Raw genomic sequence first — 13,850 nt, forward strand, 5'->3', positions numbered from 1 at the left:
AGGCCTGGGAATTAAGGTACCGAGGCAGCAAGGCATTAAGGCATGAAAAGAGAACCATTGGACTTGTCTGAGAATTTTAACCGAAGACAAATAACAAGCAAAAAACCAATGTCTCTCTACATTAGCTAGAGAACCATTTACTCCATATGCTTACCTACAAAAGCAGCAGCTGGACTGTTTGGCATCGAGCTTGAGTGGGGCTATTATTGCTAGCTCCCATGGCAATCATCGTCACACTGTGTCTCCCCGCGAATCTTCACCTCCACAGTTTCACTCCCAGACCCTGGAAGCTCTATTTATTCTAACATTTATTTCTTTTGACTATATTAATCAATATCGTCTGTCTTTCAAGTTTGGACATATTACAGTGGCCTGATCGTGTGAACCTAGAACTCGACACAGGATTCGACAGCGCGGGCTAGTAGGGGATAGCAAATTACTGTTGCCATTTATACTCTCAGCAGAACTACATTTTACTACGAATATATTCCTTCGAAACAAGATGGACTTTAAAATGCTCCATGGCGCAGGTGCGTTTCTTTTCTCCGGTAAATGGATGGAATTAACAGATCTCCACAGCCAAGCTGCAAGACGTTACCCGACTACTGGAGTCACTTGAGAAGGACTTGAAAGAAAAGTCACTTACATCGTCGCGTAAGCTGGGCTAAAGATGCCTATTTGAATCTACTTATATCTGACTTCTGTTCCATACAGAAAAGACACAGACACTTTTACAGTTGCGACAGCACGGCACAAGCCCAGATAACGCTGGTCCCATTTACTCAAAGCATGTCAGTGAATTATAAAGAAAATGGATGCATATGAATGCTAGCTTTCTGACTAATTCTGCAGGGCATGGATATTCTCGGAAAGTATGGTGTCGATGGAGAAACTGCGGACGTACGCCGTGCTGCGTTGCGCTGTATCGCCAATGCTCTCCTACTAGACCCCAAAATGCGCCAAATCTTTGTCGACACAGGCTATGGTGGGCAGCTTGCGCAGAAACTCAAGGTATGGGCACTTTTCTCTCTTGGTATTGGCCTTTGTGACTGACAATTGGACTTCAGTGTGACACCTCAGATGATGAAATGATACTCAGTCGAATCCTATTTCTTTCTACATATGATACCACTATGGATTTCGAGAAGCTTATAAACGAGAACTCTCTTGGTGATAATATCAACTATGTAAGACAGCTATCAATGCCACGAGGTATTCCATGCTGACAGCTGCAGCAAATTTCTCGACATGCCAAGCAGTTCCCCAAATCGGGCAAGAAGACATTATCTCAGATGGATGAGCTGGCGCTTATTGACACCATGAAGCTGGTCTTCAACATTGCAAAACTGTTTCCCGATCTGGCCTCGACATTTTCTCCTTCAGTTCCTTACATCTTCAAGATAATCAGTCGCATGGACATTCCTTCCAAACCCTTGGATGGAATCGTTGGCAACCTCATCAACTGTCTGTCGACTCTCGATCTTGAAGGGAAGAAAGGAAAACATCACTTCGAAACCAACCCCATCTTCCCGACTTTCAATCAAAATTGCAATGTCGACAAGCTGATTAACATCTTGGACCAATCTGTGTCCATGTATAGCCCCCAAGAACTCGAAGAAAAAGCCATTCCCCTTCTTCACGTGCTCATCATTATCTACGAACAGGCCCCAGATGGCCCTCGTAAATACATGCAGTGGCTTCTGTTGCCAGAGGATGATAACCGAAACTTGCCCATTGGTCAAACCGACACACTGTCTTCCAAATTGCTGCAGGCTTCGACTACACCATACCCCAAGTTGAAAACCGCTATCTCCGAGCTCATGTTTGTGCTTTCTGAAAGAGATGCAGAAAGCCTCACGAAGAACATCGGCTATGGGTTTGCCGCGGGATTCCTCGCCTCTCGTGGAATGGAGATTCCCCAGACCGCAGGAGAAGCATTTTCCACTAATCCCGATGGCTTCGATCCGGAAATTAACCCCATTACTGGTCAGAAATGGGCCTCTGAGCGACAGGACCCGAATCCTCCTATGACGAAAGAAGAGAAACAGAGAGAAGCGGAGCGACTGTTCGTGCTTTTTGAAAGGTATGTTCAAACGATTCGGTGCCTATCCAGTGGCATGTGCTAACACCGAATATAGAGCCAAGGCCAACGGTATCCTCAACGTGGAGAACCCTGTTACTCAGGCCCTCCATGAAGGCAGGTTTGAGGAATTGCCTGACTCTGATAGTGAGAGTGAATGATCTCTTGACACCTGAGATATCCTGTTCTGTATTAGTCATTGGATCGAACGTTCTAGTTAATTTTTTTTTGTATATCCGTGGAACATACTCGCTGCTTCCAACATATAATCAATTGATGACATTTGTAATCTATTACATAGCACCGTTTTATTCTATCACAACTCAGGGACACTGCATAGATTGCATAGATCGGAGATCGAGGATGACGTATCGGCCAAGGTCCGGCGGGGTCTTTTTGGGCGGCGCAAAAATCTCCGCCCGTGAAAAAAAAAGGGCCGCGGGGCAATCGTTTTGAATCCTCCATCACACATCCAACAAGTCGCTCTCAAACCACGAAAGCACTTTCTCTTCTTTTGAAAGACTACGACTTTATATTTCAATCTTCACAAACCGGTATACCGTAAAACCGCCAAAATGTCGCAGCCCTTTGACCCAGAGAAGGCGGAGAACTTCGAGGATGTACGTTGACCCAGCGCGGGAGGTGTTCGGACTCTTGGAGATGGTGAAAACTAATTGTTTATAAAGATGGAGAAGCAGTTCGCAGTGAAGGGTTGGTAGCCTGTTCAATGCGTTTTTCGTTTTGTTTACTCACGTCACCGCAGCCGTCGAACACTTGATGACATACTGGGCGATTCTAGAGAAGGTGCCAGGATCCAAGCTTCGTCTCACCAAGATGGACGACCAAATCTATGAACACTTCATGAAGGAGTTCCCCGACTTTGACCCCGCCGCGACCATCAACGAGGATAGCATGAAGAGCAAGGCCGGCAAGGAAAAATGGAGAAACTGGATGAACCAGTACGAGAAGACTGTTGCCGACTTCAACTTCGGAACTATCATCAGATCCAACCCCAAGTTTGAGTACGACCAGGATACTACGATTTTCGGTGAGCTATAATTTGTCCGCGGTTATAGGTGGATTTCCGACTAACGAGAACAAAGGAATGCGCATGCAGTTCTACGCCATCGAGATCGCAAGGTGAGTTCTTTATGCCGGAAATAGAAACTTCAGGGATTTCTGACACATTCAGGAACCGTGCTGGTCTCAATGACTGGGTCTACGAGAAGGCGCAGAAAGCAAGCTCGTAACCGTGGTAACATACCTCTTTTGTTCTCTGGGCCATATGGTGCGGCTGGCTAGAAACGATGGTTGAAACTCCGAATTCCTTTATCCCGGAAATTCCATGTTCTTGAGGGTTCTGCGATCCCAGGGATTCGCCAGAAAACTGCCACAGTATCACCTGGGCGTCCTTCTTGAATAGTTTCATTGTTAAGCGGTACTACTTTGGACCCAGAGAACTCACCTCTAGCTTGCTCAGCGGGCTCGAATCGATGTCAGATTTTGTTTATGATAGACTGTGATATCATTGCTTTACGGGCCTATCGTCGTCCTTTAGCTGGCCATATACCCACGAGACAACCCCTGTGTTATCTTTATGAAACGAATATGACTCGATAAATTGGTGTGATGTTTGTATTGGGGGAATTTTTTTGGAATCGAATGTGTACATACAATTTGGAGGGGTAAATGTGAATAAAAGTTGCGTGACAACAATGATGCGGGCACCAGGAACAATGTCAACGACCACATCCACTTCATTCACCATGTCTGACTTGACAGACTCTTAAATACTAGGTACCGCATATAGTAAGCGTTGGCTTTTGTGTCTCGAGAAACACAATGGACTCGGTTGCAGTCTGTCTTGGGTGTTTTGCCCCTCCTTTTCTTCCTTCGCACTCATCCTTTCTGCTAGATAACTCCCCAAACATGCTTTCCATCTCAAATTCTATCCCCCACGTACAACTTTACTGAAAGGCTTGTATTTATTTATTCTTCTGAGATGGCCTGGAAGTGGAAAATGCCCTCTTTATGTGGGCGTAAGAGCTTGCGCTGGAACGCAAGCTGGATGTCGTTATTCAACTTCACCACCAAAAAGCACATTCCAACACTGGTCTCAGGTCTGGTTTTTTCCCTCGCTGCTAGCCTGAGCACTCTCGTTTTTGCGATCCTTCTTGGAAAAATCTTCAACTCATTCATGGTATTCGGTGCTGGGGAAATATCCAGCCAAGACTTGATCAAGGGTATAACTACAGACTGTATCGGACTGGCAGGCCTGGGAGCTGCAGGCTGGGTTCTAAATGCAGGATATTTTACTCTCTTCGTTGCGTTTGGTGAGCTTCAGGTTGCCAACGCTCGTGGAAGAGTCTTTGAAAGGTTGTTGAAGAGAGACTTGCAATGGTTCCAAACGCAGCAGGACGGCACTGGGGCCTTTTTATCTTCCCTCCAAGCGTGAGTTGGCCGTTTATAACTTGGCACACAGTCGAGACTGACCTTTATTCTGAGCCAAATCCACGATTTACAAATGGCAACATCACAGCCTCTGGGACTTGTCGTTCATTATTCCTTCCGATCCGTCGCATCGCTACTCCTAGCCCTTTATACCTCCTGGAAGCTGTCCTTGGTTACACTCGCGGGTATTCCGATATTTTCAGCCATTGTTGGGTTTATTTCGCCGAGGATGACACCGAACATCGAAGCACAGCAAGCTGAGCTTGCCCATGCGTCGAAGATTGCCAACAGCGCTATAAAATCGATTGATACCGTGAAGTCTCTCAATGGGCAGACATTCGAGCTCCTAAGCTTTGCATGCACCATTGATCGAGCTTCTACACAATATCTTAAACAAGCACGCTTGAACTCCCTTCAAATAGCGATGGTTCGATTGATGATGTTTGGGATGTTCGTTCAAGGCTTCTGGTACGGCTGTTTGCTGGCTGGCTCTGGCGAGCTTTCGGCAAGCCTTGTTCTACGGACATTCTGGGCTTGCTTAACAGCAGCTCAATCTATCGAACTAGTCCTCCCGGAGGTTATTGTATTGCGAAAGGGAAAGGTGGCAGCCACTGCTCTGGGGGAAATCATAAACCAAACGGGAAGGACTGCCGGTGAAATGAAAGGGATTCATTGTCCCCGATATTGTGAGGGTGATATTGAAGTGAACAATGTAAGTTTCTCCAGCTCTTTTAGATTTTGTCTGGCCTAACTTAATGGATCCAGGTATCTTTTTCATATTCGTCTCAGCCCGAAAGACCAGTTCTGGAGACTTCGAGCTTCTTTTTCCCCGCCGGAGAGATGACTTTTATAACTGGGAAGAGCGGGTCTGGGAAAAGCACTCTTGGAAATCTACTCACGCGATTCTACTCACCGATGTCGGGTGAAATTCTCATTGACAACGTGCCAATCCAGACCCTCAGTATCAACTGGATCAGGAACAACATCACCCTTGTTGAGCAACAAAGCATTCTATTCAACGAGTCCATTCTCACCAACATTGCTTTTGGTCGTCGAGACTACGACAAGGTCCGGGAGGAAGACGTGCAGAAATGCATTGACTTGGCGATGCTCGAGGATACGATTGACAATATGCCAAATGGGATCGATACTTGCGTCGGCCATGGAGGCAACTTCTTGAGCGGTGGACAGAGACAAAGAGTTGCACTTGCAAGGGCCAGACTGAGAGATACACCGATTCTCATACTGGACGAGCCTACCAGTTCCCTGGATTATCACAACCGCACGGTGGTGATGAAGGCAATCCGAGAGTGGAGAAAAGGGAAGACGACGATCGTGATCACGCATGATATGTCACATATCCTGGAAAAGGATTTCGTATACATTCTGGATGAAGGCCAGGTTGTGCAAGCGGGATATCGACATGAGTTGGAGAATGGCCCAAAGAGTGCAAAGTACTTTCGCTCTGTTACCAAGGAGGACACATCTCAGGATACTCGACAGAATTCTGTTTCCAGCTGCAGTGAAACAAACGACATTCCCGACTTTGGCACGGATGTCTCTTCAGTGATCTCAATCTCAACAGATAGCTTTCATGATGTGATGAAAGCCTGTGCTCCTTCGAACAATGCATTACAGACATCAGAAGCATTTGTCGATCACGAACCTCGATCAAAGATACAGGAAGAGTCGCGACCTTTGTCAAAGTTTTGGAAAATGATCCGAAAGAAAAGAAATGCAATGTATGGAAAACGCGACCTTACTACCAGTTCATCTGAGATAGAACTTGACAGAATTCAAGTCAGACCAAAGCACGACCAACTTTCCAGGGTGAGCTCACCGGTCTCGTCACAGACAACGCAAATATCTTCGAATCAAGGGCAGGAACCCTGCACTCAACTCCAGAATACAGCATCCATGGCCCGGATTATGTTGACCATAATCCCAAACTTGTCTCCCTGGCAGTGTTTCCTTCTCTTTCTGGGTTTTCTATGCGCTTTGGGACATGCACTCGCAACCCCTGCCTTTTCATACTGTCTGTCCCAATTATTTTGTGCGTTTTATGACCGAGGGAGAACAACCCAATTGGCGATGAAATGGTCATTAGCCGTTCTTGGAGTTGCCATTGGAGATGGGACTGTATCGTTTTTTATGCACTACTTCCTAGAGTTATGTGGCCAAGCTTGGGTTGATGGTCTCCGAAAGAAAGCATTTTGTCGTGTTTTAGACCAGCCTCGAATGTGGTTTGAGGATGAGAGAAATAGCCCCTCGAAGCTCACCGCGTGTCTCGATCAAAACGGGGAAGATATGCGAACTATCATTGGACGGTTTGCTGGCTTTGTGCTTGTTGCTGCTACAATCGCCATCGTGGCTGTTGCGTGGAGCTTTATTGTCTGCTGGAAGCTGAGTATTGTTGCACTGGCTTGTGGTCCTGTCATATATGCAATCACCAGAGGCTTCGAGGGCACCAGTGGGCTTTGGGAGAAACGATGCAATGAGGCAAATCGGGTTGTATCGGATATCTTTGTGGAGACATTCTCGGAAATACGCACCGTGAGGTCGTTGACGCTTGAGTCTTTCTTTCATAGGAAGCATGTGAGGGCTGCCTCGAGGTGTATGAGGATAGGATTGAGGAGAGCTGGATATACGGGGTTTCTATTTGGTCTGGTAATGTCCACTGTGGTGTTTGTGAGCGGTAAGTGAGGTTTCCTCCACTTGATATTGCATTACTGATGTATGCAGCATTGATATTTTACTACGGAGCAGTCCTGGTATCATCTTCGGAGTATACAGTCAAGGATATAACGACTGTATTCTCGATGCTTCTATTCAGCATTGGTTATGCGAGTACGGTACTATCGTGGAGTCAGTATTCCCATCTATATTTACATCTTAGAGTGTTGAGGCATGCTAACCGTGTCCAGTCCCACAAATCAGCATCTCGCGAGATACAGCAGCCCAGCTTCTACGACTTGCCAACCTTCCTCAAGGAGCATCCCATGAGTATCTCGGCAATGTAGAAATCTCCAAAGTGGCCCCGGTGAAACTTAAAAAGTTGAACTTCCGATACCCCTCGCGATCTGATGCGCTCGTACTGCGAAATGTTTTCATCACCATTCCCCAAGACTCGTGCACTGCTATCGTGGGACGCTCAGGATCGGGCAAGTCAACGATAGCATCATTACTGCTGTCTCTATACGAGGCGCCATTGTCCAAATATGGAGCGCCTACTATCTCCCTGGGTGGAGTGGACATTCGAAACCTACACACCCCAACGCTCCGATCCATGATATCGATCGTATCCCAGCAACCCACGATCTTCCTGGGGACCATCCACGCGAACATCAGCTACGGACTGGACGAAGACTCGCCACTGAGCACATTACACAACGTACGAGCCGCAGCTAAAGCAGCCGGGATCGACGAGTTCATCTCCTCCCTCCCGAGCGGATACTCTACACTAATTGGAGACGGAGGCGTTGGTCTATCGGGAGGCCAAGCACAACGAGTAGTCATCGCTCGAGCGCTGGTCCGTCGACCGCAGATTCTCATCCTGGATGAGGCGACGTCGAGTCTTGATCGAGGCAGCGCGGAGGTGATTCGGCAGACGGTTCAGAAGCTCGTTGCTGCTCAGCTAGGACTGACGGTGATTATCATCACGCATGCACGCGAGATGATGGAGATATCAGATAATGTGATCGTTATGGAGGAGGGGGCTGTTATTGAAGAGGGAGGGTATTATGAGCTTTTGAAACGGCCAGGAGGGGCATTGAGGGCCTTGATTGAAGATGAATGATTGATATATCCCGCTTTGTCTCCCTTGCTCAAATTTAATGAGACCCTCCATCGGAAATTAATCTCTTGATTAATTAATATGAAACACGACTCAAATGCCCCTCAAACCACGTTAATGCCTGCTCCTCCGCCTCCGTCGCCTGCCTCTCCGCATCCCCCAACACCGTATCCTCCCTAACACAAAACCCATGCCCAGCACCCTCATAAACCCTCACCTCCCCCAACCCTTCCTCCTCCTTGTCCGCCATAATCGCCTTGAGATACTCCGCCTTCCTGCCCGAGTTCAACACGTCCAGCTGCCCCAGCGCGAAACTCACCGGCACCCGAATCCGCACGATGTCGTCGGGGATGGTCAGGAAGCTGGGGTGGCCGGTGAACCCTGCGTCGATGAGAGGGCGGCCGTCGACGTTGTACCCGTGGGATAAGGTGACGGTGTGTTTTCCGCCCCAGCAGTAGCCGACTGAGGCGATGGGGAGGTGGAGGCCTTCGTTGGAGCGGAGAGCAGTGAAGAAGGATTGTACGGTAGGCCAGGTTTTGGTAAAGCGGGTGAAGAGGAGGAAGGGGGGTACTTTGACGAGGATGCAGGCGAGGTCGTATCTTTGCTGTTAGTATCATCATCAATTGGATAGAAGTATAAGTAGAGGCATACGGTTTCAAGAACCAATCAGACAGCGTATCCCACTTTTTCAACCTGCGAAACGAATTCATCAACCAGGTCGGCATCGCATGTCCTATAGTTACATCTCAGCCACAATGTATATATTTCACATAGCCAACGCAACACAATACTAGGCAGAGAAATACTATACTCACCCCCCATAAAATCCGGTAAATAAACACGATACCTCCCCTTCTCCGCAAACCGATCCGCCAATAATCGACAATTGACAAACTCCCATCCGAAGGCATCAGGAATAATGACGATGATCCCCCGCACCCCGGTTGCCGATGCAGGCTCGGCGACGTACACGTTGAGGCCGCGGAGGGTGGTGATGTATCCCTGGGGAGAGCCGGGGTGGACGTGGCCGTTGAAGCAATCTGGGCAGGACATTTTTTATTTCACTTTTTTATATTATATATCTTGTGAGGTTGATGATGATGATGATGGTGGTGGTGAGGGGTTGGGTTGTGTTCATTTGGTTATTCGATTTATGGTTACATGATGATGGCATCATCAACAGTATCACGATGCTCGGTTACTTTAAACTGTTGAATATTCTGATATTATTTGCATGAATATATTCATCTGATCTATAGATCGAATACAGAATGCAATGCTAAGCAGTTGCAGTTGATACCAGTCTGCAGGTGATCTGGAGATGTGGATACAAACAGGAGATAACATCAAAACACCACAAGTGATAGGATAGAAAAAGCTGAACGATCGAAGCGATTCAGGATGTTCTAAATATGGACTGCATTTAACGCCATGACAGTCGGGGATTCATATTGATTGGCGGTGATCTGAAGCCACTGCTCTTATTCCCACGCACCGATAGAATAGCGTCACACTGGGGTATACCCCATGTTGGCCATCAGCCTCGTCGCAACAGGTCGTAACTCATCAATTTCCAGTCCAAAAACATCGTTGGCACTGCGGTTTGCATCAATATTGGCGCCAAAAAACATCCCCCGCGTCAGTCGCAGTATTTGAGGTGGCCCTGGTGGCTTGGGAAATATCTGCTCTGTCTGTACCAGGCGAGGCATTCCGTCGCTTTGGAGCGTATAAAGCTTGACATCTCCCCGAACACGCATAATGGCCCTCGATGGCTTCCACTTGACCACCACGACGGCCTGAACGGCTCCAGTCCCCCCTATCATCCATTCTCCCACATCGGCGCGAAGATTGTCGAAGGATTGGGAGAATCCAGACTCGAAAACTACCCGTGGCAGGCCAGTAGCATTCAGCTGAACGGCAATGTTCGGAGCCTTTGTCATCTGAGCATAGGGACCGCTGGAAAATCGAAAGACTGCCAGTTGTCAGTGATAGGCTCACCGTTGTATAGAAACCAGAGATCTCACGTGTGTTGGATGTGGTGGTCAGCATGCTGCGTTCATTCTGGGTCAAGACGCCTGTTGGGAGCCATTGGTCCCTGGAAAGAGACAACCACTCCTGGTCAGCGTGGTGGAGAGGAGTGGGCACTGTGCGGATTTTGAAGACCCTCCAGGAAGGTCTGTATGATTTGCTATAGAGGATTAACTATTGAAATGATTGCTATTATCATTGGAAATAGCCAGATGGGCTTACAAACAGACGAGTCTTTTTTGTTCGAGGAGTTTTATTGTATCTACTGCCCATGAACTGTCGATATTGGTATAGAAAAAGTCAGTGATAACATCATTTCCAGATGCCCTTGCCTCTGATACTTGGTGAATGAGGTGAGACTGAAAGGCAAGTGCATCTTGAAATACAATATCAAGGTAACGAGGTATTATAGTGTCTAGTGAAGGAGACATGTTTGAGTGATACATTTCTCTATATCCATGACATGTAAGAATCAGATATCATTGGTATGACTGGGAAGCTTAGATGACGCGGAAATGATGATTACATAGGATTATGGTACTGGATCTGTCTCTAAAATATGATAAGTTTATCTAGTATATATGGAAATCATTGGCCCCTTTTTCTTATAACCAAGTGAGGTGATAGACATCTAAGCATTTATACAGTCATAAGCAGTGGAATAAGAATTCTTACTCAGAGTGAATAAGGGTCCATCACTGGCTATTGCGGATGACGCGTAAATGCTGTTTTCAGATTAAAGTTGCATTCAAAGAATTCATTCATTCATACAATTAAATTTTAAATTCAACTCTATCTATTTCCATAGTATCTATCTATGATCCTGATAGGCTATGTATTAGTCCTTAGAAATGTACTCAGTGCGTCGGCATAAGAAGCATCAGTGGTGATAAACTGTATGATACGCGCCAGCAAGGAGTGACACTTGTCGATGAAATCATCTGAAGATCCTTACTGTGTAACAAAATAGAACACTCCTAAGAAACCTACCTCCACCATCCACTGTATCCTGTTGATGTCTTACTCGGCTATCGCTGCTGATCCATGGGTGGCTGGCATCCATTCTACACGAACAACCAAAGACATTGTCTAGATGCCCTCCAGTGGAGCAAAAGCAGCGAAAAAGAAAAAAGAAAAGAAAAAGTCTTCTCAACAGGCCCAGCCGCCTGAATTGACAGGATCCAGGCTGATTATCATTGGGACTTTTTCTTCCTTGAGTAGACGTCGTAAGCTGCACGCTTTCTGGTAATCCCGTTTCTCTCCACATCCTCCATCTTTCTTCTTCTTTTCTTTCTTTCTTCCATTTTCTTTCTCTCCTCTTCATTTTCCCTTTCTTTCATCCCACTCCATCCCATTTGATCTTCGGCTTCTGTCGCAAGCTTCCCTCCCATCCGCTCTTGATACTAAATAAAGATCACCCTTTGTCCTTCTTTCCCCCGTCAACTCTCCTGTCCACCCGCTTTGGCCGCCGACTCCGCTGTCTCCGCAGGCTTCCAAGCCGCCCGTCCTCTTCTCATTCTCACCATCCCACCGTGCTTGATTGTTCTACATGTTCTAGGATCAGCATTGGTTGGGCTTATTTGCTTTGCCCGGAGGCTTTCACCATGTTCATCCCACCTCAGGCTCACTGGCTTGGGGCTCGTCAGGAACCTCCACCACACGACCCCGGCACCGACCCGAATAGCGACCCAAACAAGGACAAGGACAGTAAGGACGCTGGACATCGAAATAATATCTTTATTATCGTGGGTCTTCCCTTCAGCTACCCAGAATGTCCGTTCTGTTAACTGACCGTCCCTCAATTCAGTGTGCTGCAGTCATTGTCTTCTTCCTGGCCTTTGCTGTCATGATGTTCTTTGTCTTTCGTACCCTGCGTCGCATGAACTGCCGCCCGAAATATCTCCCCGGGAAATTCTTGAAAGAAAAATGGCGAAAATGGGACGTGGGAGGTTCCTATGGCCAGGTCGCTGGGTCGTCCAACAACCATGATCAGGACACGGCGTATCGCGGTGCGGCCGAATCGGGCTCGGAAATGAACACCAACACAGTCCGTCGCGAGACTTCCGTCCGCTCTATCGCTACATTACCTGCATACTCGCCAAGTCCGAAACCTACTGAGCAGATTATCGCCCGGGAGGGAGAACGTGGTGGTATGGATGTTGTGGTGGAATTCCCCGAAACCGCGGAAGAGGAGGAAGGTCGCAGAGAGGAATTGATGGAAAGCCTCTACCAGATTCGGTTACAACGGCGTCAAGAGCTAGCAGAGCGCGAGGCCCGACGACAGGCTCGTCGCGAGGCTCGGGATCGTGGTGACTTTTTGCGTCTCGAGGAGCTGCGGATGGAGAGTCGGCGGCGGCAACGTAGTCGCTCCACGACGGCGAGCGGTAGCAATAGCACCCTTCCATCTTCTACCAACGTTGCGGAGCACCAGACTCGTGGTCGCGACAGACGAATCTCCCGAGTCAACTATGCATCCTTGGGTTGTGTCCGTCATGATGGTACCCGTGTTCGTTCTACTTCGCCCGACTCGGATAATCGCCCATTGCTGTCAAATGCCGCGTCTATGAACGTTGATGGCAATAGTTCCTTGACCCGTCCCACGAGCTTCCATTCCCGGGGCGAGTCCTACTCGTCGGCCAACTCTATGTCAACACGGGGATCGGACGGGGATAGCCTGACGCCCGTTGCATCTCATGCCACCTCTAATTCCGGTCACTCCGGTCACTCCGGCCATGAAGATTCGACCGCCCCATCCCGATCAGGCGCTGAAGAGGGAGACGTGGGAGCTCTCCACATCCCACCTCCGGACTACGATCATCTGGACTGGGGAGAAGCGCCGGCATATGAAAGCCCGACCACAGAGCGAAATGAACATGCGCCTCGCTTGCCACAACTCCAGGTTCCTCTTCCAACCATCCACATCGATGCTGCGAGCCCTGTGAGCGGCCCAAGTCCAACCACTCCGACAATTCCTCCCCCGAGAGAACCGGAAAATCCTGTCTCGACTGGCTCTCACCAAAACGCTTGATATTCCGTTTAGCATTTGATTTATTTCGCCCCAGCTACCTGTGGTAGACAGCGGCATTACGAACATGATTGACTACGACACTTTTGCGGCGGCCGGTCCTCTCTTCCTTCTTCTTCTTCCTTGTCTCTTATTTCCTCTTTTATCTATTTATTATCTGCTGCTTGTTCTATTGGCAATTGGCAATACTCAGCTAGCGCGGCGTTTGGGGCACTGTTGCCTGAAGTTCTCTTATATCTTTGTGACATCTTTTTCACTACAAAATTTTTGAAACTACCCAGGGCGAACAGGGTTGTAGATTTATTTGCATATTCTGCCTTTGATCTACATAAATTGATAGAGTTTACGATTGTGATGAGTCTGGGTTGTCAGTTGAGTTTGTTTTGTCGATAGTGATTTTGAGTGATATTATGCACCATCGATAGGATTGTATATATAAAATAATCTCAAGTATATACACAATCTTGAACATA

General features: G+C 47.7%; 6 protein-coding genes across 6 annotated transcripts; 4 read left to right on the forward strand and 2 right to left on the reverse strand.

Annotated features, from left to right (window-relative positions):
* Nucleotides 1–87: 87 nt before the first annotated feature.
* On the forward strand, nucleotides 88–2,407 carry ASPWEDRAFT_56200 (synembryn). The gene is made up of 7 exons (XM_040838274.1): nucleotides 88–530; nucleotides 580–654; nucleotides 715–791; nucleotides 853–1,011; nucleotides 1,068–1,187; nucleotides 1,236–2,083; nucleotides 2,139–2,407. Exons 1-7 carry the CDS (start codon nucleotides 503–505, stop codon nucleotides 2,239–2,241), a joined length of 1,410 nt encoding a protein of 469 aa, XP_040694631.1. The 5' UTR covers nucleotides 88–502; the 3' UTR covers nucleotides 2,242–2,407.
* Nucleotides 2,408–2,655: 248 nt separating this feature from the next.
* Nucleotides 2,656–3,330, forward strand: ASPWEDRAFT_167000 (polysaccharide biosynthesis domain-containing protein; the record flags this gene model as incomplete). Its single annotated transcript, XM_040830096.1, has 5 exons — nucleotides 2,656–2,700; nucleotides 2,767–2,791; nucleotides 2,844–3,128; nucleotides 3,184–3,220; nucleotides 3,273–3,330. 5 exons carry the CDS (start codon nucleotides 2,656–2,658, stop codon nucleotides 3,328–3,330), a joined length of 450 nt encoding a protein of 149 aa, XP_040694632.1.
* Nucleotides 3,331–4,148: 818 nt separating this feature from the next.
* Nucleotides 4,149–8,327, forward strand: ASPWEDRAFT_100010 (ABC transporter ATP-binding protein; the record flags this gene model as incomplete). Its single annotated transcript, XM_040827273.1, has 5 exons — nucleotides 4,149–4,531; nucleotides 4,586–5,243; nucleotides 5,297–7,226; nucleotides 7,274–7,396; nucleotides 7,456–8,327. The coding sequence occupies 5 exons, from the start codon at nucleotides 4,149–4,151 to the stop codon at nucleotides 8,325–8,327; spliced, it is 3,966 nt and encodes a 1,321-aa protein (XP_040694633.1).
* ASPWEDRAFT_34416 (dienelactone hydrolase family protein) lies at nucleotides 8,023–9,506 on the reverse strand. Its single transcript, XM_040833996.1, has 3 exons — nucleotides 9,140–9,506; nucleotides 8,976–9,057; nucleotides 8,023–8,923 (listed from the first exon to the last, which is right to left on the reverse strand). The coding sequence occupies exons 1-3, from the start codon at nucleotides 9,375–9,377 to the stop codon at nucleotides 8,401–8,403; spliced, it is 843 nt and encodes a 280-aa protein (XP_040694634.1). The 5' UTR covers nucleotides 9,378–9,506; the 3' UTR covers nucleotides 8,023–8,400.
* A 326-nt stretch (nucleotides 9,507–9,832) lies between these two features.
* Nucleotides 9,833–10,783, reverse strand: ASPWEDRAFT_167003 (uncharacterized protein; the record flags this gene model as incomplete). Its single annotated transcript, XM_040830097.1, has 3 exons — nucleotides 9,833–10,296; nucleotides 10,349–10,512; nucleotides 10,575–10,783. The coding sequence occupies 3 exons, from the start codon at nucleotides 10,781–10,783 to the stop codon at nucleotides 9,833–9,835; spliced, it is 837 nt and encodes a 278-aa protein (XP_040694635.1).
* Nucleotides 10,784–12,153: 1,370 nt separating this feature from the next.
* ASPWEDRAFT_78968 (uncharacterized protein) lies at nucleotides 12,154–13,308 on the forward strand (the record flags this gene model as incomplete). Its single annotated transcript, XM_040839553.1, has 1 exon — nucleotides 12,154–13,308. A coding segment is annotated over one exon (1,155 nt), but the record flags the coding sequence as incomplete, so codon positions are not given.
* Nucleotides 13,309–13,850: the final 542 nt, after the last annotated feature.

This window comes from Aspergillus wentii (genome assembly GCF_001890725.1).
Source record: "Aspergillus wentii DTO 134E9 unplaced genomic scaffold ASPWEscaffold_1, whole genome shotgun sequence".
In the NCBI taxonomy this organism is placed as follows: Eukaryota; Fungi; Ascomycota; class Eurotiomycetes; order Eurotiales; family Aspergillaceae; genus Aspergillus; species Aspergillus wentii.